The sequence below is a fragment of the Cupressus sempervirens genome, chromosome 2 (genome assembly GCF_028749045.1).
Source record: "Cupressus sempervirens isolate cs-2001-9-10 chromosome 2, ASM2874904v1, whole genome shotgun sequence".
NCBI classification, from domain to species: Eukaryota; Viridiplantae; Streptophyta; class Pinopsida; order Cupressales; family Cupressaceae; genus Cupressus; species Cupressus sempervirens.
Window position 1 is genome coordinate 712,405,852 of NC_143119.1, and position 26,560 is coordinate 712,432,411.

At 34.0% G+C, this 26,560-nt stretch overlaps 1 protein-coding gene and 1 pseudogene across 1 annotated transcript; both read right to left on the reverse strand.

Moving 5' to 3' along the window:
• The window catches only part of LOC149575363 (methylthioribose-1-phosphate isomerase-like), a 51,073-nt pseudogene extending 44,423 nt beyond the window's left edge, over nucleotides 1-6,650 (reverse strand).
• A 15,813-nt stretch (nucleotides 6,651-22,463) lies between these two features.
• LOC149575364 (purple acid phosphatase 3-like) lies at nucleotides 22,464-26,102 on the reverse strand. The gene is made up of 7 exons (XM_089815134.1): nucleotides 25,823-26,102; nucleotides 25,410-25,566; nucleotides 25,111-25,230; nucleotides 24,354-24,481; nucleotides 24,092-24,220; nucleotides 23,909-23,976; nucleotides 22,464-22,954 (listed from the first exon to the last, which is right to left on the reverse strand). Exons 1-7 carry the CDS (start codon nucleotides 26,012-26,014, stop codon nucleotides 22,729-22,731), a joined length of 1,020 nt encoding a protein of 339 aa, XP_089671260.1. The 5' UTR covers nucleotides 26,015-26,102; the 3' UTR covers nucleotides 22,464-22,728.
• Between the last annotated feature and the right edge of the window lie 458 nt (nucleotides 26,103-26,560).

Below are 26,560 nucleotides of genomic sequence, written 5' to 3' on the forward strand. Positions count from 1 at the left end.
ACTAACCATTATGCACACGGCTTAAGATATACCTCACCCATTTCACTTGGAAACTCCTTGGCAGATGCGGGATATGGGTTAAGCCTTTGGTTTCCAAATGTTTGAACTCAAGTTTTAGGGTTCCATCCATGCATAACTCGGCTAGGGTACTATCCATATCTAGTGTCCCTATTTCTTGCATAGTACACTTGAAATGAGTACGAATATCATTGATTAGAAGTACCTTTGGAGGGATCTGCGATTGAGCTCCATGCGGGTCGAGTGATTCAGCGATGGTAGGAACAATTTTGAAATTGGGTGTCTTCCATTCAACTCCCTTCACAAGCATTTCATAACCTCTCTTCGCCTTGCTACTGCTGGTGCTTACGGATGCCATTGCTGCTCGGTGAGTGAAAAGATTTCGTAAGAATACTTCGCTGGAAAATCTCTTCAAATCGTTTGAACTCGCTTGAAAGCCCCTTTTTTTTTGTGTAAATCTCGAATTCGTGGTGAAAAATAAGGTTGAAATCTGCCCTTTTGATGAAAAATTTGCCATTAATGTTCAGTACGGAGGTAGCTGTGATCGACAGACTGTCATCCACTAGCTCGGCTTAAACTTCGCAACTCGGTGACCAAAAGAAAATAGGTTAAACCGCCCTTAACTCGGTAAGAGAAGAACCAACCATGCTCGGTAAGTGCAACTTGGTGAAAGAAGCCTTATTGCACCCGACTGAGCTCGGTAAGGTCATGTACTAACCATGATCCTGATGTATCTGAAATACTGATTTGATCATATTTTCATTCTAGGAATGCTTAGGATATTGCTTTGTAGATACAGTCCTGGTCTTATCCTGATGAGTCTTAATTGGAAATGGTAGAGTCACTCACTTCTTGAGTGACCATTCCATTACTTGAATTATCTAGCTTGGTAGACTTTGGAATCCATTGCTGCTTCATTTGCTTCCGAATATTGTCTACTTTGATTTTCTTCTCATCCTCGACTTTCTTTATGTTCATGCAGTTTTTAGATATATGACCAAGTTCTGTACATGTATAACATCTTATAGTGGTATCCCTTTTTCTTAGGTGATGCCTTGCACAGTTTATGCCAGTATGACCATATTCTCCACAATAATGACATCTGCACCAAGTGTTGTAGTCCCAACCAAATATTGCTTTGACAAGTTGTTCAGCTGGATTAAATGATTTGGATTTGCATTGTGATGCCTTATGACCTTGCTTTTGGCATTTGTGACATTTACCTTCAAATTTTGGTTTCTCTTTGCATTCATTGGCTTTGTGTCCATGCTGATTGCAATTGTAGCACTTTTCATTAAATTTGCCTTTTCCATTGCTCCAACATCTGTTAGATGTATGACCTAACTTACCACAGTGGCTGCAAGTAGGTTTTTGATTCTTTTGAGTACCCTGTTTGGAGGATTCACCTTCTTCCTTGTATCCAAGGCCTGCTTTACCATTTTGTTTATGAAAGTTTTCTTCATTTTGCAGATTCAATTGATCCATGTCCTTTTGAGATTTTACCATTCTCTCATTGACTTGTTTTTCAGAGATTAGATCACTTTGTAAGCTTGCATTGATTTGCCTTTCAGTAATTAAGTCATTTCTCAAATTCTCATTCTCAGATCTCAGATTCATAATTTCTTCATTTGCATTAGATAATTGAGTTACAAGATTTTCAAGCTGAGAGGATTGATTATTCCTTACCTCTAAGTCTTCAGCTTCCTTGTTCCTTTGCTCCAAGATTTCGCATAGCTTGATGGACTGGATTCCTTGTTCCCTTTTGCGCTTTCTTACTTCTTCCTGCAGAGATCCATTCTTTTCTAAAAGTTCTTTGATTGCTTTGTCAGCTTCATCTGAACTACTTGATGGTGAGAGATCTTCAATCTTTTCTTCAACATACTGATGGTCATTCATTTGCTTTGCAAGTTCTTTTCTTCTTTTCAAGGATTGTGAAAGATGCTCTTTTGCTTCATTGAGTTGAGCCATGGCCATTTTCAGATCTAGCTTTTCATTCTCAATAGTTTTGTCAAGTCTGAATATCTCCATTGTCCTTGATCTTTGCTCAAGCTGTGAAACTTTTATCTTGAGAACCTTTTAGCTCTGATACCAATTGTTGGAAATATTCAAGATATGACAAGTTACTGAGAGGGGAGGGGTGAATCAGTAACTTCTAAAATTTCAAACAATAAAACTGCATACTGATATATTCACCATTCATCCAAGTAACCTACTGTAAGCATGAAAAAAAATCATTTGCAACACTTGAACACACAGATTTGGTGACCCAGAAACCTTCCAAATAGAAAGTAAAACTGGGGTGGGGATGAAACCCACAAAGCTTCGTTACTGCAGTATGAAGTTGGCCGGTTAAGGCTTATAATGACCACTTCTGGTGATCTGCCCTGTTAGGAGCACAAAGGATTGCTAGATCCACCTTGTTAGAGGATTTACAAACATACAATAAAGTATGCACTCTGTTAAGAGATTTACAAAAGACTGTTAAGTCTACCTTGTTAAAGGATTTACAAAAACTGATTCACCTGTTAGAATGAAACAGTGGATCTGATTGCAACTGGTTGCTGATAAGATCCGCTATGCTCTGATTCACCTTGATGTGATAGATAAAACTTTTCTGCTCCAAAACTCGACCTTGCTGAATACCTTCACAACTCAGCACACATACTTTCGCACGCATGTATTTCTTTCACACTTTCACAGTTTCATTCATTACCATTACTATTGCCATTGCAATTGCTTTTTATCTCATTTCTTACTTTGAATGATACAATACATTGCATATATATACCATCCAAATAAACAATACATGCAAGGTCGGCCAAAACAACAAGTCCAAATCTCTATACAAAGTCGGCCCAAGGTAAAAAATTGGGTTCACTAAACTGACTCGGTGTCCTTCTGATACTCGGTGTCCACTGCGTTACTCGGCATCGTCATGCACTCAGTAGAAGTGAAGGCACGGTCCATACTATACACTTCGAGTAGTTCTGAACTCGGTAACCACTGGAGACTTGGTAGAAGAGATGACACTCGGTGAATACTTCTATCTGAACTGTAGCTCAGTGATCAAAGAAAACACTCGATAGAACCTTGTGACTTGGTGATAGTTAGTTTCCTTGATATCCATCTGAGCTCGGTAAAAATTAATTTCCTTGATAACCTTAGGAACTCGATTATCACGAAGTTTTCGATTAATACTAAGTACATCTTCACTCGGTCAAAACTGATTCCTTTCTTTACCTCGAACACTCGGTAAACACTGGCTGCTTTGTTCACCTCGATTACTCGGTAAACACTGACTTCTTTGTTCACCTTGATCACTCGGTAAACACTGACTTCTTTGTTCACCTTGATCACTCGGTAAACACTGACTTCTTTTTTCACCTTGATCACTCGGTAAACTCTAATAACTAGGTAAAGCTTGGCTTACAAAGGAATGTCCGGTGAGAGCTCGGTAAGCATTCAGAATCCAATAAGTGTTGTAACTAATGACAAAAATGTATCATAATGCCAACAGAAGTGTCCATGATGTTTGGGTGAAAACCTTGTTGTTTCACATGTATGTCTTGTATTGGGTCAAATAATTCTTGTGGGTTCTTGTCACTTGAAATGTACATGGTTTGGTATGGACCTTGTTACCTTGTGAAAGTTTGCGATCTTGTGAAAATTTTCATGATGTATAAGAATGTATGCAAATGCACCTAAGTATGAGGGTGTATGCAAAATGCACCTTTTTTTTTGAATTTTTTGGACTTTGAAATGAAAATTCAAGTTTTGATTGGATTAAGGTATGCAAACTAAGGGTTTATGTATGCAAAATGTTTTTGAGATTTCAAACTTTGGATTATGAAAATGAGATTAAGGGTTCATGCATGCTAAGTGTTGGGTGTTTAGGACATGAAAAGTTAAAGTGCAATATAGGGGTGCACAAAGGTTAAGTATGAAAAAATGATGTTGGGTTTGAAATGTTTATGGGACAAAGTTGATGTTTGATAGTGCTCCTTGGATGTTGGAGGCTTTTGATGTTTGAAAATGATTTTGGATATGATATGAAAATATTTTGGATATTGATATAAAAATGCAAAATGCAATTATTTTTAGATTTTTGGGCTAAGTAAATGATATGGAAACCAAGGTTTATGCAACTATAGTTTATGTAAAATGAGGATTTTGCAAACAAGGTAATGCAACCTAGTGTTATGCAAGATGAGGATTTGAATTTTGAAGAAAATCTTTGGAAAATGCAAGGTTGAGTCTAATCTTACAAGGATGACTATTGGATGTTGACAAAGAAATAAAAAGGAAAAAAATCAGAATGAAAAAGTTGATAAGTCAAATCCATCAAGACATAGATGAGATTTGACCCAAATAAAATTGATAAAAAGATAAGACAAAAAGACCAAGGTCAAGATTCTTTATTCATCCAAATAAGGAGATACTCTAAGACTCATATTTTTGTTTGGGTTTTCAACAAAACTTAAAGGTTCTAGATTGAAAATGAGGGTTATGATAGGATAAAAATTAGGATTATGCAAGGATCTAGATCAAAATTAAAGATCATGATGTGATCAAAATAAGGACAATGAGGATAAAAATAAGGATTAGGATATGCAAAATGAGGGTAATGTAAGGTATGATGAGTGCAAAATGAGGACAATGTAGGGATCAAGATGAGGACTATGCTATGTAAAAGGGATCTTAAGTGCAAAATAAAAATTATGAAAGGAATGTGATAAGTACATGATATGCAATATTCAATATGGATATACAAAATGAAAGCTAAGATACATGCCATGAGATCCTAAGGAAACAAGTTTAAGTTTCCATATTTTTGTAATGTTTTTTCACAAGTTTGGCAAGTGCATGTTTGCAAAATGTTTTGAAGGTATTGGACAAGTTTGACAAGTATATTATTTTACAAATGTTTTCAAGGTTTTTGACAAGTGTTTGAAAGTTTGTAAATTTGGCAATCATCTTGATTAGTGAAAATACTCATGAGACATAATAGACAGAATGGTTGTTGTTAAAAGTGAACAAACACACCACAACCTAGGCTGAAAGGATAATATCTACTAAATTTTTACTTGAATCAAAGTTCAGTCGCACTTATCTAGAGAGGAAAACCTAGAATCTTGGTAGCACAAGCTACCCCTTATAGTGCACTCACTTCTTGGGCATACCAAGATCCACTTCCCAAGGGACTGTAGTCTCTACTAAGGACCGTGAAAGTTTGATATGTCTTCATAGGCATGGGTGACCCCTTGAGCTAGTGGATAGAAGGATTTTGGCCACTAAAACATGATTTTTAGTATGGGACACTCTGTTTAGTAGGTGGATGATAAAATCTCGTAGGAGGTCTCCAAGCCTTGAGAACCAAGGTTTGACACACCTCTAAGGGTACTTTAGGAGAGATATCACCCATCCATATCGCTGATTAGTTATTACCCACAACCGAGCCTTTATATAGCAATTAGAGTGGAGACTTGGCTTTGGCCTATTACCACTCTGAAGTCATCCCTTGGCATACCCAATATCGTATATCTTGGTCATGTTAGAGTAAATAATTAATTACTAATTATTTATTCTATTTACTTAAGCTTACTTAGGTAAATGCATTCATTCATTAGTTGTAGTCTAGGAGTTTGTTCTCTTCTAAGTCATACTTATCCTCTCACATTGTTCGAGGACTTTCCACCTTATGTGGATGTATGCTTAGTTGTCAAACTTATCTCTTGGCGTCTTCTAGCTTGTTCTAGGAGATTCCTTGAGTCTTTTATATTCGGGATCCCTCATTATATATCACATAACATTTTAGCATATTGTAAATACATATTTTCTTGTGTTTGCAATATCTTCTCTCTCATGTCTATTTAGGGTTTTTCCCTTGCTCCACGCTCTTCCTTTCTTGGCTTCCCTTTGAAAGGTTTTCACATGTCGGTGATCTTGGGCATCTTCGGAGTTGGATTTTATCAACTCCAACATGGTATCAGAGCCTCCCTGCTGTTGCTTCGTTGAAGAATTTTTGAAGTAGTGATTTGGAGTCACAAACCCTAGTTTGTTTGTGCATTTTTCTTCAAATCAAGGGAACAAAATTTTTTTGGAGCACATTGGGCCCAAACGGACGCTGCCATTGGATTCAGAAGGCACTTTTCAGCTAGGATTCATATAAAATTCATCGATTTTGTAGACAGGACTCCATGAGGCAATTTTTTTTTTCATTCCAAGGCATTTCGTACGGTCGTACAAACGATTTATTGGATGCAAAATGCAAAAATAATTAAAAAAAAGGTGTAACCATAGTAGCGTCGAAGTGCCACCTGACAGCCACCCAGTGACCTCCTGTGCACCACCCCACGCTCAGCCCTTGCCGACTATCTTCACCTTTACGCAGCCCGAAGTCCACTCCGGTGAGCTTTTCTACAGCTTAGCCTCAATCTTTCTGCGGTCTCTAACACGACGCGTTCCTTTTTTGCCACTCAGCCAGGTTCCTGCACCTCTAATCTGCTGCTTGCACACAGAGCTCCTCAGACGACACAACCATCTATCGCCGCTCCACCACTATTTTTCAACTGGTGCGCAACCTCGCCACTGAGCCACCACCTTTTGTGCTCCTCCAACAACTCATCCTCCATCGTGTATAGTTGGCAAACCTGTAGCTAATCAATGACTGATGTATGGTGTTTTCTACCCAGCAGCACAGTCAGTGCCACTTGACCAGTGCGGGGGTGACACGTGGCCTGGGTACCACGTGGACCTTCCACGTCACCCCTGCCACATCATTTTTACTTGCCACGTGGCATCCATGTGGTAGCCACATGGCCTTCTTTTTTGCATTGACGGCTAACAAGACGTTAATTTTAAGCTAGTGAAATGTTGACATCAGCATGATGTCAGCATTACATCATCCACTTCTTGCACCTCTCCTCCTAGGTCCTTTTTGACCTACCTTCAATTTTGTAGCCATAACTTGAGCATACAGATGTATTTTTTCGATCCAAAAGAAGCACCAAAAAGTTGGTTCTGAGACAGAGACATTGGTATAGGTATTTTTTAGGTTTTGATGCATTTTTATTGCCTATTTTTTAATTAAAATCTAAAATTGTGTTTTTGACTCCGACATGCATATCTTTTGCATCCCATGTCAATTTTTTGAAAACTTTATATTTTTGGAAAGCTAGTTCTGTCATCTTTTTAGAAATGTGGTCCTTTTCCTTAGTTTTTGGCCTATGCTCTTTCTATCATATTTTTGGCATTTTTGCTATATAGTGGATATCTTGAGTGCTTTAGGCCTGAGGATCATTTTCCTAGCATGGTTTCTTTTGTTTTGGGCTGTACTTTATTTTGTTATAGCTTGTTTTTGGTTTTGATCATTGTAGATATCATTTTGAAGCACTTTTTTGTATATGCACTGAAATAAAGTGCCACTCTTGCATTCCAGGGGTCATGAATGTTGTTTTGAGTCAGTTGTACATGCACTATTTTTATAAAGCACCATGGGGGGGATAGTTGCTTGCTATTTTAGCATTTTCACTTTGTCAAGTGAGTGTCCCTTCCATAACATTAGCCCCATGTAGCATTTTTGTGACAGTGTCTTTATAGGTGTTTGTACCTCTTCCTCTCTCATTGTTCTTAGTTTGTTTGTAGGAGACTTTGGCCCACCTTCTCAGTTGCCTATCATCTCACCCCATCTGCATTAAGAGGGGTTATGCTATTGTTCTAATGCATCCTTGGTTTGATGGTTCATTAGTGTGAGCTATGTATTCAGTGGTTGATCTTATATACAAGGCGATTGCAGTGGATGGCTACCTATGCATCTCAGTGAGATGGATCATCTACCATATAGACATGCTCGGTTCATGCCTTCTTCTTTCATGGAGGTTGTTTAGATCAAAAATTTTCTTTTTGATGGCAGATTTGCAGCTTCTTCATGCTTTAGTGATGCTCTTCATGATCACTTCTTGTTCTTGTTTTGGGGGACATTTCCTTAGTTGGAGACTTATTTTGTTCTTCACTAGGTTTTTACCTCTTTTTGGGGGAGGGTTTTTCCCATGTGGTTTTCTCTCTTTCTCCATTTTCAGAGGTTACATCTTTTGCATCTTTTACATTTGTACATGGGTACCTAACATGGCCTCGTTGCCAGGACCCCTTATGCATTCATCTTAGTTTTGTGAGCTTAAGGCATTTCCCTAAGTTGTACTTAAGGGGGCATGTTAGAGTAAATAATTAATTACTAATTATTTATTCTATTTACTTAAGCTTACTTAGGTAAATGCATTCATTAATTAGTTGTAGTCTAGGAGTTTGTTCTCTCCTAAGTCATACTTATCCTCTCACATTGTTCGAGGACTTTCCACCTTATGTGGATGTATGCTTAGTTGTCACACTTATCTCCTAGCGTCTTCTAGCTTGTTCTAGGAGATTCCTTGAGTCCTTTATATTCGAGCTCCCTCATTGTATATCACATAAAATTTTAGCATATTGTAAATACATATTTTTTTGTGTTTGCAATATCTTCTCTCTCATGTCCGTTTAGGGGTTTTTCCTTGCTCCATGCTCTTCCTTCCTTGGCTTCCCTTTGACAGGTTTTCACATGCAGGTGATCTTAGGTGTCTTCGGAGTTGGATTTCATCAACTCCAACAGGTCCAAGGTAGGGTTCTTTAAAAGAATTATACATATTTCTCTTACACCCAAGATCCACGAAGGTGAGGGGAGAGGATACGTCTGTATAAACCTTCAAGATTTAAACACTATAGACATGCCAAGCAGAATAGAAAAAGTTCATTTTAGGCCCTAAATAGAAGCGTTTGCTAATCTAAGAAATCATAGACACATTGGTTTCAAGGAAAACACACAAAGTCTTCAAACAACATCTTGCATCAAATACATTAGTAGTTTTCATGATATGATCTTCATCCCATGATTGCCACAAGCTAAAAAGAGATCATTAGCAACACCAAAAATGTTACTTTAGAAAAACTACATAGATTTCTCTTCACCCAAGTTCCACAAAGGCGAGGGGAGAGGATACGTCTATATATCCTTTTGAGATTTCAAATAATAAGACAAGCCAAACACTTAAAAGAAAAAGTTCATTTTAAGAACATAAGTAGATGGTTCTTAATCCAATTAGAAAGGAATTGTGATAAAAAACGCAAATTTACTATTCTTTTCCTTATTAAAATTTCATGGTAGTTTGTTTTTCATTAACTCATAAAGAAAGGAAGTTTAACAAAATATAAAAAAATGTTTTTCTTTTCCTTCCTAATCAAATCTAAGAAAGAATTGTACAATTAGTTTATCCTCCTAATTAGAGTATGTGACTTTGTTGTTCATTTGATCCATTAAGAAAGGAAATATTTGAGAGCATTGAAAAAGAAGAATTGTTGTTCTTTGATCTTCCTAATTAGGCTAGATGAGATTTTTTTTTCATTGACCCATTAAGAAAGGAAAATTACTATGCATAAAGAAAATTGTTGTTCTTTTCCCTTCCTACTTAAGCTAGATGAAATGATGTAATGTCCATTCACCACCTAATTAGATCTATGTGACTTTATTGTTTATTTTAATTCCAAAAATAAAGAAATTGAACAACAAATAGAGTTAGACTCCAAGAGTACTCCAAGCTTCCTCCTTTTCACTTTCAAAACAAAAATAAAAGAATTAGAAATGCATGGTCACGTCAGGTTCACCAAATGTAGGACTAGAAAAAGATTAAATTTGCATAAATGAGAGAACCACTAATCTCATATAAAGATATGCAAAAAATCTAGTCTAAACATAAAAGTCATTTGAAATAAAAAAGAGATTAAAACAATAAACTCCCTTTCAAATGTAGCTCCTATGCTCTGCTTTCTTATCCATAGGATTTGTAGTTGATGTAGCTCTTGATCTTAACAAGACATACTTACAATTGAAAGCAAGATGATGATATGATATAAAAAATGACAAGATAATGAGAATAATAGGAGAATGTGGTTACAAAACAAGTGTAAAGAGGCTCAATTTAAAGAGTTTGGGAGCCAAATGCAAGAAATGGAAAGAAAGAATTGTGCATAGAAATGTTTAAGAAAAATGGAAGAAGAAGTTGTGAGAAAAATTCATAGAAATATGTAAGATGTGTAAGCTAAAAAATAGGAATGTATAAGAGTGAGCTTGAATTTCAAAAAATCATATTTTCCTCTAAAATGGAAATTAGAGATTATAGAATTAGGAAAATAAAAAGTGGAAATGGGAAATTAGAACTTGAAATTAGGAAATTAGAAATTAGAATTTAGGAAATTAGGAAGAATGGAATCAATCAATTAATAAAGACTAATTAATTGATAATGGTTAGTTAAGAGGAATAATTAATAAGAGGGGATGAAATTAATGATTGAGACATAGGAATAAACTATGGGTTATCTAATCCTATGGGAGAAATTAACAAATTGATTAGCCACGACGATGAGATAAATGCAAGATAATCCTATTGAAGGATCATGATGAGAATAAAAATCAAATGTGACATGATATTGGATTGGACCAAAGCAATGATTGAATGAAATAAATAATGCTAGATGAATGACATGAAATGATGACTTGTCAAGGACACATGACAAGGGTTGATGGTATATGACATTTAATGTACATTGTAAATGACACAAGATTGATTGAAAGGATTGATCAAAATAACATCAAAAAGAATAGCCAGTGCTATTAAATTGATTGAATACAAACATGATTAGACATTGAATGACTCAATAATGTCAGGGGTCAAATTGATGATATGCCAAGGACACATGAAATGTATTAATGAAAGTTGATAAGGCACTAAAGGATGTAATAATGCCTAAAGGGTGATGCTAAGATGACATTGAAATGGTTTTGAATTTATTCTTATATGATCTACATTTTGATTGAATGATGATCAAGTTGGCAAAAAGATCAAATTTAGTGAAATGAGAAAATGGGACAAGTTGGGATGCAAAGGTGATGAAAGAGTAGGCGCAAACCATTTTTGAGAATCTACAAGAATTAACTATGGTAGATGGAAGGAGAAGATGAAGACTCATCTGCTATGCATGGATCCCAAATTCTAGTTAGCTATATAATGAATAATAAGACTATAATTGGAGAATATAAGCTTGACTCTTGTGAACAAAGTGAGAAAGATCTATTCATGTAGAATATGCTTGCGAGAAGCACCATTGAAAACTCTTTTTGAAATAGAATATGGAGAGGTAAAATGTTTATGACTTGCTAATGAGATTTGGATTAATTTACAAAAATATTTGAAGTTGATGAACGTGCTAAGAAGGCTGTATTACAAAGTTGGATATGTATGTTTCAAGATGTTAAGATGCAGGAAGATGAAACTATGAGAGCTTATTTTGCTAAAATATCAAAAATTGTCATTGGAATAAAAAGTTGTAGAGGTGAAAAGACAAAAGATGAAATTGTGTGGAAAATCTAGAATACTTTGACACCTTATTTTCATCAGAGGGAAAAAATGATTGAACAAGTTATTCCATACACTTTTTACAATTACAAACAAATGTTAGCTCGTAATCTTCATAATGCTTTAATTGATTCTCATCAGGATGTGTGTGTTTGACCACCACATCTTCATCATGTCTTCTACCTCTATTTAAGTCCACATGAATATATTATAACTTTGTTAGGAGATACAATCCAAACAACAATAATTGCAACATAGGAACTCTTCCCGAAAACTGCCTTTACTAAATAATTCATAAATTTTTATTGTCTTCATATTTCCATATGTGATATTAACTATAGCATCATAATACTCTATAGAACATTATTCCAAGTTTGTATGAGCTCAAATTCATTCCTCAAACCTTGAAAACCAAACTCTTTCTACTTCATTTCTTGTCTTCACATAATAACCAATATGTTGACATCAATGAAAAATTCTATCATGAATGCAACACACAACCTCTATATCATGTCTCCAACAATTATTAGATAGTCCCCCATAGGAATACCATCAACATTAATGCTTAATGATCTCCCCCTTTGGTATTGATGACAACATAGATGGAAACCATCCAAGTTCCATGAATACCAAACATCTCTGCTGCAAATGCTCCCTCATTGATGATGTCCACGAATGTCCACTGTACAGTAACCAACATACACAAGGAAGGTGTTAATCTCCCCCATACATCAACATATTTTCAAATCCTCTTCATTAATCATATCTTTCTCTCTCCCATTGACATCAATTACTATGAATTTTTCATGTGTTTCTCTCCCCCAATACATAAGGATATTTTTCTATATCTCTCCCCATTAATAAGGATGTTTTTCATGTGTATCTCTCTCTCATTGACACCAATTTCATAGATGTCATTATGTCAATTCACTACATAAGATATGCAATAAGCTCAAATGTCCATAGATACTATAAAATACCAATTACCAAGAGTCCTTCATGACTTAACTCAAACAAAAATACTGCCCCATAGAGGAAGCATCAAGCATCCAATCCAGATAATAGAAATAGTGCTATGTTACTATTGGACTGATGCAATCTTTTCATCAACTACTCAAAATTAGGCTAGGGAATAACCCCAAGCATACCTCTCAAGTACGCAAATGTATCTTTTGGAAAAGTTTTTGTAAATATGTTTTCTATATGCTCCTTTGTACTGACATACTCCAATCTAATCTCTTTCTCTACAACTTTCTCTCTAAAAAAGTGATACTTAAAAGATATATACTTTGTCTTAGAATGTAAAACAAGGTTCTTTGACATACTCATTGTACTTGTGTTATCACAATGTATGATAACAGGTTCTGTAAATTCAATTCCAAAGTCCTTCAACATTTTTTTCATGTATATAATCCAATTACAATTGTTTTTTTCTACTACATACTTTGCTTTTGTCATGCTCTATGAAACACAATCCTATTTCTTACTTTGCCAAGAAACTAGTCTTCGTCCCAAGAAGAATACTCCACCACTTGTACTCTTTCTATCATCTACACTAACTTCCCAATCCACATCAATGTATGCACATAACATAAAATCATTTGATTTATCATACCATAATCCAAAACCAGGTGTACCCTTCAAATATCTAAAAATTCTTTTCACTATTGCATAATGTGATTCTTTATGATCAGCTTGAAATCTTGCCACAATACCAATTGAATTAGCTATATCAGGTCTAGTGTGTGTTAGATATTGCAATTCACCAATCATAGGTTTGTAATTTTTCTCCTCAATAGCAGGGATTTCATCTTTGCTAGACAATTTGTGACCAGTTACCATAGGTTTTCTAATAGGCTTACAACTTTTTGAACCAAATATTTTCAACAGGCATTCCAAATACTTAGCTTGTGATATGAAGATACCATCTTTGTTCTGAACAATCTGCAATCCCAAGAAATACTTCATCTCACCAATCATATTTATCTCAAATTATTTCTTCATTTCTACTACAAATGCTTCACTTGCTTCATCATCACCTCCAAAGATTATGCCATCCAAAAAATCCTCAGCAATTAGTAAGCCATTGCCAATATCCTTCAAATATAAATTACTATCAACACTACCTTTACAAATTCCAAACTTATCAAATACTTATCCAATCTCACATACGGGGCTCTAGGTGCTTATTTCAATCCATACAATACTGTCTTCATCTTACAAACCATATCTCCTTGATCTATCAAAGAAAAACCTTTAGGATGCTCAATGTGTACCTCTTCTTCTAGTTGTCCATTTTAAAAAGTTGATTCAACATACATCTAATACACTTTGAAGTTCTTGTTAGTGGCATATGCCAAAAATATTGTAACTAGCTCTATTCTAGAAATAGGTGCAAATGCTTCCTCAAAATCAATACATTCTTGCTGTGAATGACCTTTACATAATAGTCTTGCTCTGTTTCTCACAATCTCACCTTGTTCATTCATCTTATTTTTGAATACCCATTTAAATCCAATAACATTTTTGTCCTTAGGTCTAAGAACCAATACTCATGTATTATTCTTTACAACATGCTCTCTAAGTTCTTCTTTCATAGCTTTAATCCAAAAGTCATCTTTACTAGCTTCATCTGCACCCTTAGGTTCAATTTGAAAATTCAAACATATTTCTTCATGCACCTTGTTTCTTGTTATAACTCCTTTGTCTTTTCTTCCAATAATATGATCAACAGGATGATTCTTTATCAAGTTTCTGCTAGGTGTCACTACTTCAACTCTGACTACAACTCTAGGTTCAGATCTTGGTTCTTCTCTTTGAATATCATTCTAAAAGCCAATGCCAGTCACATAAAATAGTTCTTGATCAACATTTTCTCTATTAGGCTATGGATTAGTCTCTTCATCACAGTTGTAATCAAGTATTCTTTCCTGAATTCTAAACTTCTCATCAAATCTTACATTTGCACTCTCAACAATAGTCTTAGTTCTTTGATATTAACATCTATATACCTTGAGTTTCAAAGAATATCAAAGAAACACACCCTCGTCACTCCTTGAATCAAACTTTCCAATGCCATCATCTCTCTTAATGCAAAACTTACTTCCAAAGATTTTGAAATACTTAACTGGGGGTGCTTGGCCAAACGAAAGTTTATAAGACGTCTTACCAATGCCTTATTTGATTTGTACTCTATTCATAGTACACAATGTTGTTTTAATGGTTCTCTCCAAAATATCTTTTCAACATTATTCTCAAGCATCATAGCTCTTGTTGCTTCTAAACTGTTCTATTCTCCCTTTCTACTATCCCATTTTGTTTAGGTGACTCAAGATATAAAAGTAGTCTTTTAATTCCATTTTCTTCAAAAAAAATTTGTTCAACTCATTTGAAGTAAAATCTCCACCTCTATCAAATCTCAAACATTTAATCTTCAAACCATATTCATTTTCAACTCTATTAATGGGCCTAGATTTCTATTCACTTTGCTAAACTAGAAACTATTGATTAAATATGGAGCAAAGTAATTGTTAGAAAGTAAAGTCCACCAAGATAACTGGGGTGGGGGGGTGAATTAATTATGCAATTAAAATAATTCTTAGTATCCTAATTAATTGTGAAACATGTAAAAGTGGATGCAAAAACCACATAAAGATAATCATACACAATAGCACTAGATCTGTTAACTAGGGAAACCCTTGATCGGAGGGAAAACCCTTGTGGGGATGGTACCCACAAGATGATGTAATCATATAAAAGCTCTTTTTTAAAGGATGTACCTTGTGAAGAGTCAATGAAATATAAGTAGATATGAGTCGTTGTTAGGAGTCTTTGAGTCCTTGTTAGTAGATTCCAACCCTGTTAGGAGTTGAAAGGAAGACATAAGGACCCATTGTCCAAATAGCTTCAATACCATCCTCATTGAATAATACAAGTATATATAAAAAAATCCAATAACAACTTCTCTTTCCAAAAACAGTTCCTTGTAAGCTCACCATGCCTCAAGTGCACCAATCCCTTCTTTGTCCAAAAGATATTCGCATGTAATGATCTCACTGATGATTACAACCAATGAAAACATCTTTCCTTTATACCAATTCCTAGAATAAAATATTGAGTCAACCTTGAGGCTTTCACAATTTATAATTATAATATAGGACCAAGTTAGTATATTACATTACACATTATATTATAATATTACATCTTTTTTACAATTATAAGTAATCTTTTGGCTCATAGTCTTCATAAATTCACACTCACTGATCATATGAATGTGTGTGATTAACCACAACATATTCAACATGTATTCAACCTTTGCCTAAGCTCTCTCAACTAGATTCCATCTTTGTTAGGATATACAATCAAAACATCAGTATCCTCTTTCTAGAAATGTTGTTTGAAAGATGCTTTCACCAAATCCATCATAACGTTGTTTAGTCTTTATATTTCCACACACCCTCTTAAATGCAACATCTAGACATTATCCTATATGTGCATAAGTTGATCTTTAATCCTTGAATTGTGGAAAGACAAACTCTATTTGCTTGTCTGCCAGTCTTCATAGAATAACTAACATGTTGACATTAATGAAAAGCTCTACCATGAATCTAAAAAAAAAAACCACTGAAACATGTCTCCGAAACTAATACGATACTCCCCCATAGGAATAACATCAACATTTATGCTAATAATCTCCCCCTTTGGCATTGATAACAACATAGATGAAAAACATCTAAGCTCCATGAATACCAAATGTGTCTCTGTTGCATCTTTTCCCCCATTCATGTTGTCCATTCATGTTATCTATGCTGTAACCATCATGTACAAGGAAGGTTTCAATCTCCCCCATACATCAACATCTTTTCAAATCCTCTTCATCAATCAAATCCTCCTTCAGAAATATATCTCCCCCAAAGGATAAGCTTCCTCTGAATCTTCTTCCCTATTGAAATCAATCAATATACAAGGATGATTTTCATTTATTACTCTCCCTCATTGATATCAATGACAAAGGTATTATTAAATTAATTTTGTAAGTAAGATCTACAATAAGCTAAAGTGTCCAAAGACACTGTTAAATAACAATTACCAAGAGTCCTTCATGACTCATCTTAAACACAAATAATCCTCCATAAAGGAAGAATCAAGCATCTAGTCTAGATAAAATAGTGCTCTTTTACCACTGGACTAATGCAATATTTGCATCAACTACTCAAAAGTAGGTTGGGGAATAACCCCAAGCATACATCTCAAGTAATTAAATGTGTCCTTCGCCAAAGGTATTATAAATATGTCTACTATCTGATCCTTTGTGCTAACATAGTCTAATCTAATCTCTTTCTTTGCAACATTCTATCTCAAAAAGTGGTACTTAATAGGTATATACTTTGTCTTCAAATGTAAAATTGTATTCTTTAACATAATCACCATACTTATATTATCACAATGCATGATAATAGGTTCTATAAACTCAATCCTAATGTCTTTCAACATTTTCTTCATCCATATAATCTAATTACAATTGTTTGTTGCTGCTACTTAAGCTTCTACTATTGTACTCTATGAAATATAGTCCTATTTTGCTTAGCTAAGAAACCAATCTTCCTCCCAAGAAAAATGCTCAACCACTGGTGCTCTTTCTATCATCTACACTTTATGTCCAATCCACATTAATATATGCACATAGAGTAAAATAATTTGATCTATCATACCATTATCCATAATCAAGTATACCCTTAAAATATCTAAAAATTCTTTTACTACTCATAATGTGTTTCTATAGGATTTTCTTGAAATCTTGCCACAATTTTAATTGCATTAGTTATATTAGGTCTAGTGTGTGTCAAATATTGCAATCCACCAATCATAGATCTGTACTTTTTTCTACTCAATAGTAGGGGATTCATCTTCGTTAGATAATTCACATCCAATTTTCATAGGTGTTCCAATAGGTTTATAATTTTCCAAACCAAATCTTTTCAATAATTCTTTAAGATACTTAGTTTGTGATATGAAAATGTCATCTTTGTTTTGTACAATTTAAAATCTCAAGAAGTACTTCATCTCACCAATTATACTCATTTCAAATTCTTTCTTCATTTCTTTTGAAAACACCTTACTTGCATCATCATTACCTCCAAAGATAATGGACATCATCAATAAATACTATAACAATTAGTAATTCTTTATCATTTTTTCTTAGATACAAGTTACCTATCAACATTACCTTTCACAAATTCCAAATTTGTCAAGTGTTTGTCCAATCTTGCATACCAAGCTTTAGGTGCTTCATTTAGTCCATACAATGCTTTATTCAACCTACAAACCATATCATCTTTATATGTCAAAGGAAAACCATTAGGTTTCTCAATGTATACCTCTTCTTCAAGCTCTCCATTTAGAAAAGATGATTTGACATCCGTCTAGTAAACTTTAAAGTTCTTGTTAGTTGCATATGCCAAAAATATTCTTACTGCTTCTAATCTAGCAATAGGTGTAAAAGTTTCTTCAAAGCCAATTCATTCTTGTTGTAAATAGCCTTTACTTACCAATCTTGCTTTGTTTCTTACAACCTCACCTTGTTCATTCATCTTGTTTCTAAACACCCATTTAGTTCCAATAATATTCTTATCTTTAGGTCTAGGAACTAATTCCTATGTTTTTTTTTTCTCAATCTTCTCTAGTTCTTCTTTCATAACCTTAATCCAAGAATCATCCTTGCAAGATTCATCATCATTCTTAAGTTCAACTTGAGAAATTAAGCATAGTTCTTCTTGTACCTTGTTTCTTTTCATCACTCATTGGTCTTTACTTATATTCAACAGGGTGTTTCTTTATCAAATTTCTGTTAGGTGTCACTATCTCAACTCTGATTTCTTCTCTAGGTTCTTCTCTCTATACTTATCTTTGAATTTCAATCTGCAAATCAATGTCAGTCTCATAAAATAATTCCTGCTCAACATTCTTTCTATTAGGCCTTGGATTAGTCTCTTATGAAAATTATAATCAAGTATCTTTTCTTGAATTCTAAACTTTTCATCAACTCTCACATTTACAAAAGGTGTATGTGCAATCCAAAGTTCACAAGGAGTCTTACTAGTGCCTTATCTAATATGTACTCTATTCATAGTGTATATCATTGTATTTACTGCTTCTCTCTAAAATATTTTAGATACATTTTTTTCAAGTATCATTTCTCTTGTTGCCTCTGTTATTGTTCTATTTCTCTTTCTTGCTATCCCATTTTGTTCAGGTGTTTTAGGAAATGAAAGTTGTCTCTTTATACCATTATCTTCACAAAAATAGTTAAACTCACTTGAAGTAAATTCTGCTCCTCTATCACATCTCAAAAACCTAATCTCCCAACTAAATTCATTCTCAACTCTACTCTTAAATATCTTGAATTTCTCAAAAGCTTCATATTTTTTTCTAAGAAATTCTACCCACATAATTCTAGTGAAATCATCAACAAGAATCATAAACTACCTTTCACCATAGAATGCTCTTGTTTATCTAGGACCACTCAAATATGTGTGCATAATCTCCAACTTCGATGTAGTTAATTTCTTGCTTGGAAATGAGCTTTTCTTTTGTTTTTCCATTACACATTCTTTACACATCATGTTAATAGGTTTCACAATCTTATAAAAATCTCTAACTGCAAACGTAGTACTGACCTTCACAACATTATCAAAGTTGATATGACAAAATCTCTTATGCCATAACCAATTATCATCCACCTTAGCAACTAAGCATGTCATCTTAGTAGGATTCAACTGAAATACATTACCTCTTGTTCTTGTACCATTACCAATCAATATATCATTTTTATCTTTGATAATGTAGGTCTCTACTAATTGCAACTAATATCCCTTGTTCACTAGTTGTCCAACACTCAAAAGATTATGTTTCAAACCATCCACAAAGTAAAGATTATTAGTATTAGTCTTTCCATCAAGTGTAATAGATGATTTTCTTTTTATATGATAGGCTACATTATTTCCAACTCTAATTATTCCTCCATCATAGCTATTGAATTCAACAAACTTATTCATATCTCTAGTTATGTGATGGGGACAACTACTATCTATAATCCAATCATATTTTTTCTTTTCAACTTGTGATACTAATTCTTTTTCTTCTCTAACTTCTTCTTTTTCAGGGTTTTCTTTCTTAATAGTGAACAAATCCTATTTCATAATTCTCATCATCACTTTCACTCAAGAATTCTTCTAGTTTAGACATAAACTCTTCTCATCAGCAAAAAGGCAATCCTTAGGCATTCATGATTTATAGGGCTTCTTAAAATTCTTTACTCTTTTAGGACATTTAGAAGAATAATGACCATATCCATTACAAGTCCAACACTTAAAGATTTTTTTACCTTTAGGTTCTCTCTTTATAAGACATGCAAATCCTTCCTCAATCTTCTTGTCTTCATCCACTTTTGTTTAGATGCTACTGGCATAATATCCATTTGTACTTGCACTCCTTGTCAACATAGGTTGAATACTTAATGCGCTGAAAGTAGTTTCAACTCTAGGAAATTTTGCACTCCATCCCATCCACATTTCTGCCGACTGCAATCTCTCAAGAAGAGTCTCTCTTGTAAAATTAGATGTTAAGGGAATAAATTGTTCTATCATTTGTGTTGTCTATCTTTATGTAGGTGTCAAAGTCTTCAATATCTTCCATACAACTTCATCTTTTGATTTCTCTCCTCCACAAGTCTTAATACATGTAACAATCTTTGCTATTGTACCAAAGTAACTTCTTAAAAAATTCATCTTCCATCATTTTAGTATCTTGAAATAAGCATATCCAATTTTTTAATCTAATCTTCTTTGCATGATTATCACCTTCGAATGTACTTTTCAAAGCTTTCTAAATTTGACGAGTGAATCTTAAAGATCTTACTTGAGAAAATTCAATTTCAAGAAGAGCTAATAATAGTGCTTCTCTAGCAAGCATATTGAACATGAATATGTATTTTTGAGTTTCATCACAACCTTCAAGCTTGTCTTCTTCAATCACATTCTTTAGATTTTTAGTAATCAACCAATAACCTAAACCAATGCACAACAGACACGTCTTCATATTTTCTTTCCAACTATCATAGTTAACTCCATCAAACTTCAAACTTTCTTTCCTAAACTGCACCATAGATCAGATCACCTTAAGTTGTTAAGATTTTCCTTCAAGAACATGATGCTCTAATACCAATTGTTAGAAAGTAAAGTCCACCAAGATAAGTGTGGGGAGGATGAATAAATTATGCAATTAAACTAACCCTTGATATCCTTATTAATTTTGAAACATGTAACAATAGATGCAACAACCATAGAAAGATAACCATAAACAATGTTCACCAAATATGTTAACTAGGGAAACCCTTGATTGGAAGGAAAACCCCGATGGGGATGGTACCCACAAGATGACGTACTAATATAAAAGTTCCTTGTGAAAGGATGGACCCTATTAGGAGTCAATGAAATACAATCAATGCATATGTGTCCCTATTAGGCTACTTTGAACCCTATTAAGATACTTTGAACTCCTGTTAGGAGAATCCAATCATGTTAGGAGTTGAAAGGAAGACAGAAGGACCCACTGTCCAAACAACTTCATTATGATCCTCACTGAATAATACACGTATACATCAACAACTGTCCAACAACAAATTCTCTCCAAATATAGTTCCATATAAGCTCACCATGTCTCAACTATGCCAATCCCTTCTCTAATCCAAAAGATATTTGCATGTAAGCTCACACAATACAATATCGCATATAATGATCTCATTGATGATTACAACCAAGGAAAACATATTTCCTTTATACCGAGTTCTAATTTTTTTTATTGAGTTAGCCTTGAGGCTTTGCTAATTTGCAATAATAATATAGGACCAACTTAAGATATTACATTACATGTTACAATACAATATTACATCTTTTTCACAATTACAAGCAATTTGTTGGCTCATAGTCTTCGTAACTTCACGCTCGTTGATCATATGAATGTGTGTGATTGACCATGACATCTTCAACATGTCTTCAACCTCTATCTAAGCTCGCTCAACTAGATTCCATCTTTGTTAGGAGATACAATGAAAGCATCAATACCCACTTTTCATAAATGTTGTCTGAAAGCTGCCTTCACCAAATTCATCATAACTACGTCTAGTCTTCATATTTCCATATGCAATCTTAATTGTAGCATCTACACATACTCTTGAATATAATCCCATGTGCACATAAGTTGGTCTTTAGTCTTTGAACCACGCGAAGCCAAACTTTGTCAGCCACTCTTCCAATCTTCACAGAATAATCTGTATATTGACATCAATGACAAACTTTGTCATGAATGCAACACAACCATTGAAAAATGTCTCAACACTGCCAGGATACTCCCCAATAGGAATACCATCAATATTCATGCTAATAGTAACTTCTCATTTCAATTTCTAGGGATTTTATTTTAGTTTTAAATGATTTTCATAGAGACTTATGCAATGCACCTTTTAGCATGCAAAATGTAACTTCTTCAAAACCTTGACATATGTTGTCTAGGTACATGAGCGTTATAAAATAAATCTTCCCATTAGCTTAAAAATCATATACTAACGATTGATTCTTATACTAAAAGTACTAAATAGTCAAAATTGACCATTTTTTCAAACTTGATATACTCCTTAGTAAGTAATATTAAATGCTAGCCCAAATATCCTCCTTAATATATTGCAATTTATACTAGTTAAAAAATTAAATCTCTAAATATCTTATCTTAATTTCAAATTTATAATACATTAAAATATAAATTAGAATAACAACAACTACACATCTATAACAATCTTAATATAAAATTATGAAGTTGTTAATCAAATAAAACATGCCACTGGAAACATGAACCAAAATTCATCAAGAAAAATGCACATCATCACCATAAGTTTGAACTATATCAAAATAATATAAAAGGAAATCCTAAATTGGATCCTTGCAAAGAGAGTAATTTTTTTCAAAAAAAAGAGGAATTTATTTTTTTGGCCAATCTGAACTAGCCGTACACACGCGAACTGTACAAGATATTCAAAATGGAAGATTCAGTTACAAGAAACTTAACTATGCATTGGTTTCTATTTTCAGGGCATTTTGTATGTCAAATATATATAATCACCGAACAAAGTAGTATCCCCTCATAAAGATTATAACTGTTAAATCTAAGCGACTTATCCTATTTTCATCATGGCCAACAAAATATGTAAAATTGGCTGGGACTAATACTTCTGAAGCAAATGTTTGAGGTCACTTTTATGCAACTCCACTTGATGTATGACAATCCCTTCAATGTCATAGAATGCAGCCTGAATATTTGTTGGAGTAATTTGTAGTGAGAGAAAGCCTTGTCCATCATAGTACATCTCTAGGCCTTCCATGTTGGCATCATTATCTATTCCTCTCCATGATTTTGAACCTCCCCCACTGGTCAAAAATTGTAGGTCACTGTGATTGAAAAGAACTTTGTTAGACTTTCAAATACAAAAACACCTTAGATCATACTGATTCATGTTTTGGATGTTGAAAATGTGAATCAAATAAGATGAAACAATGCAATATAAGATCAGAGTTAAGATAAACAATATAACACAAGGTCTAAATTCAAAAAAATATGAAGCAATTAAGATGAAAGCAATGGATATTCAAAAAAATATGAAGCAATTAAGATGAAAGCAATGGATAAAATTGTAACATGAAATGTACAAAATATGAATGAATTAATGTGAAAATAATGTAATACAAAATCTTAATTCGAAAAAATTATGATTCACATAAAATAGATAATAATGACAAGGTCTAAGTTCAAGTTCTAGAAGATATGATGCAAATGAAGGAAACAATACAACCCATGATCTAAATTCAAGAAAATATGAATCAAATGAGACAAAATGATGTAATACAAGTATTTTAGTGAAGGGGGGAATACACTACTACATGCGTTCATATTGGGAGGTTTTAAATGTTAGTGATGTTAGATTTTCACAGTCTATTATAAATATTACATTTTTTTTTGAATTTCATTGGGTGTGTATTTTTAGCATCAATGTTTTGGATCACACTCGATGATCCGTCATCAACATGAGAAGAAAAGACATACAAAACGAGAAAAGTGAAAACTAAATAAAAAATGGGCGATATATTTCCTAAATAAGGGAGAGGGGGTTTGCATGGAGTGGAGGGTGTGTGGTGGATAATGGGGCAATTATTGGAAGGGGTGACAAAAAAAGAGTTTAGGACAATATTTTTGGAAAATAGGAGAACTCTTTAGTATGCCACAAACACACATACTATAATTCATATTCACTAAGTGAAACTCCCATAAATACAAGATCCCCATTCGAAACAATAAAACTGCATTAGTCAAATTTAACTCTACAAAGATTAATACAACTAGATTACCTTGTAACACTTTTAATGTGTTCTAGACAGTGATCATGTCCATTGATGTATAGATCTACATTATGTGTCTGAAACAAAGAAGAATGTTATATAAGCTTCAAATATATGGAAGACCAACTATAGAAAGCATTTAAAAGTTCAATAATAAATGGGTTTTTAGATAATGACAAAATGCTCTCATACTTCTAAAATTGGGAGGAGTTGTTGAAGGAGCTCTTCTGTGTCACCATGGTGACCAACACTACGTATGGTGTGATGACCAATCACTATCTTCCATATTGCATTTGATTCCTCCAAACCCTTCGCAAGCTCCTGCTCTTTGTTCATTATAACCAGAGTTAGAATGAAAACAATGCAAAAGGGACAAGGTGAATTGTTAAAAGTTTACCCAAGAAATTCAAAGAGTTTATTGGAACTATGAATGTTTGATTAGAAAGAATGTGACCTTCAATTGACGATTGACATAAGCTTCTTTAGGGGCCACGCCTCGCCAATCATAAGTGTGCTCATTAGGAATTTTCCAATATTTGGCTACAAATGGAGTTGTATCCACAAAAAAGAGATCCACTGATCCTGATAGAAATAAATAAAAATGAATTCTGAAGTCCTCTAAATCATTCTATCACGCAGCTCATTAAACTAAAAAAACATCGATTTATCACTTCTCTTTAAGCTTAAATTACATGGAAGTCATTTGAATGAAGGAATGAAGGAATATTTTGATGGGTCTAATGACATTCATGACACCATCAGTCTAAGGACTATGAAACACAGTCTTATACTAATTTAGTATTCTTCTCACCATATTTTGATGGGTCTAATGACATTCATGACACCATCAGTCTAAGGACTATGAAACACAGTCTTATACTAATTTAGTATTCTTCTCACCATATTTTGATGGGTCTAATGACATTCATGACACCATCAGTCTAAGGACTATGAAACACAGTCTTATACTAATTTAGTATTCTTCTCACCATATTCTAGAACGTGTTTGTATGTCCAATATCATTGTATTGAATTATTTAAAAACTTAAGGATTATTATCTGCTTTCAGAACTATCATTGTTATTTAAAAATTTCTTCAATATTTATCTTTAAAAAATCTATATAAAACGCATCTAAAGATAGAAACAAACAACACCCAATATAAATGTGAAGGTTATAATCAGATTTATTATGAAAAGATGAGTGTGTACCAGCTGTAAAACTTCTTCTCAAAGTGAATGATCTCCTGCAGTTCCAGCGATGGTCAAGGCTTCTAAGAATCGGACTAAGTTGGGCCAAAACATCTCCTCTGTAATCATGGTTCCCTAGAACTGAAAAAAACAAACAAAAAACATTAACCCATCATTTCTCTTCAAACTTAAACTAAGATGAATCCATCTCATTCTTATTGGGTTCCTTTTTTAATGTACAAAGTTTTCTACCAAAATTTTTAGGAACTCCATCATAACAAACTGTGGAAACATCATGTAAATAATGACTTCAAACATACCAGCATACCAAGGCTTTTGGAGGCTCTTGGCTGTATAAATGTCAGAAAATGACTCTCCAAAGCTTTTGTCTGTCACATTTGTGAGCCCATCTTCATAGAAGTTATCCCCAGTTGAAACTATGAACTCCACCTGAAGCTCCTCCCCTATTCTTCCCAGCTATTCATCATTCATGCATAACAACCACCACCAATGGAATATCACAATGTCATTAAAACAGGACTTTCATAAACTTCCATGATTAAACCATAACTAAAACTCAAGTTTATCATGCTTGTATTATCTTCTCTGTTCTTCTTCCATGATTAAACCATAACCCAAATACAAATTTAGAATATCATAACTCATAACTCTGAAAAACATATCCCTGCAACCAAAAACATCAAGAAAAAAAATCACACTTTTGAGAGCATACCTGATATGCCACTTCAGACTGGTTATAACTCCCCTTCCTTCCCCAATCACCAACTACTAAGAAATTCAGAGACCCATCTTCCTGATTGATCAATTTAATCTTATCCTGAACCGATGAGAAGCATCTCTCACATAAGAAACACAAGAAAAATAGGAAAACAAGGCCCATTCCCTTGAAGTCCATATTAGCCATAGCAAGATAAATCAGCAACAGGGCATGTTATATCAAAGGCAATATACACATTCTTTCTGCTCAAGTTTGGGGAACCCAACTCCAAGCCAATGAAATGGGTTTTACGTGATCCACTAGGAAATCAAGGAGAAAGAAAAAATAAAGAACTCTGTTCTATCCAATGTAAAAAGAAGCCAATTAAACATTGGTCTCTGAAAACAACCATTAAAACACCACAGGGGAGTCCTCTCAAAAGAATATACGAGAAAAATGCTCATAATATGCCAAGAATATAACCAAAATCTTCTTTTCGTATCAAAGGTTACTTGCTTGGTGATGGTGATGCCTGCAAACAATTGTGTGTTTAACGTTACTCGTGATTCACATTCCTTGACTTTAAAAATACCAGCCGTTCGATTTGTCTTGTTAAAAAAGAAGTCTTTTCTGGTTAAATCTTACCTCAGGCAGGCTGTTACAAAACATCTATTAGAAAATTGTTATTAGAAATTTTGCCTGGTACAGGTAGTCATACGAAGGAACTTCGAGGAAAGTGGCGATTTTGAAAGT

Bases quoted from the DNA above. Each gene is read 5' to 3' on its own strand.
- LOC149575364 (XM_089815134.1), bottom strand. From the start codon at position 26,014: ATGGCTAATATGGACTTCAAGGGAATGGGCCTTGTTTTCCTATTTTTC. The intron at 23,977-24,091 runs GTATGAGAGCAT...TCTTTGTTTCAG, and splicing joins AACTCCTCCCAATTTTAGAA to ACACATAATGTAGATCTATA. The intron at 22,955-23,908 runs GTAATCTAGTTG...TTTCAATCACAG, and splicing joins CACATTAAAAGTGTTACAAG to TGACCTACAATTTTTGACCA.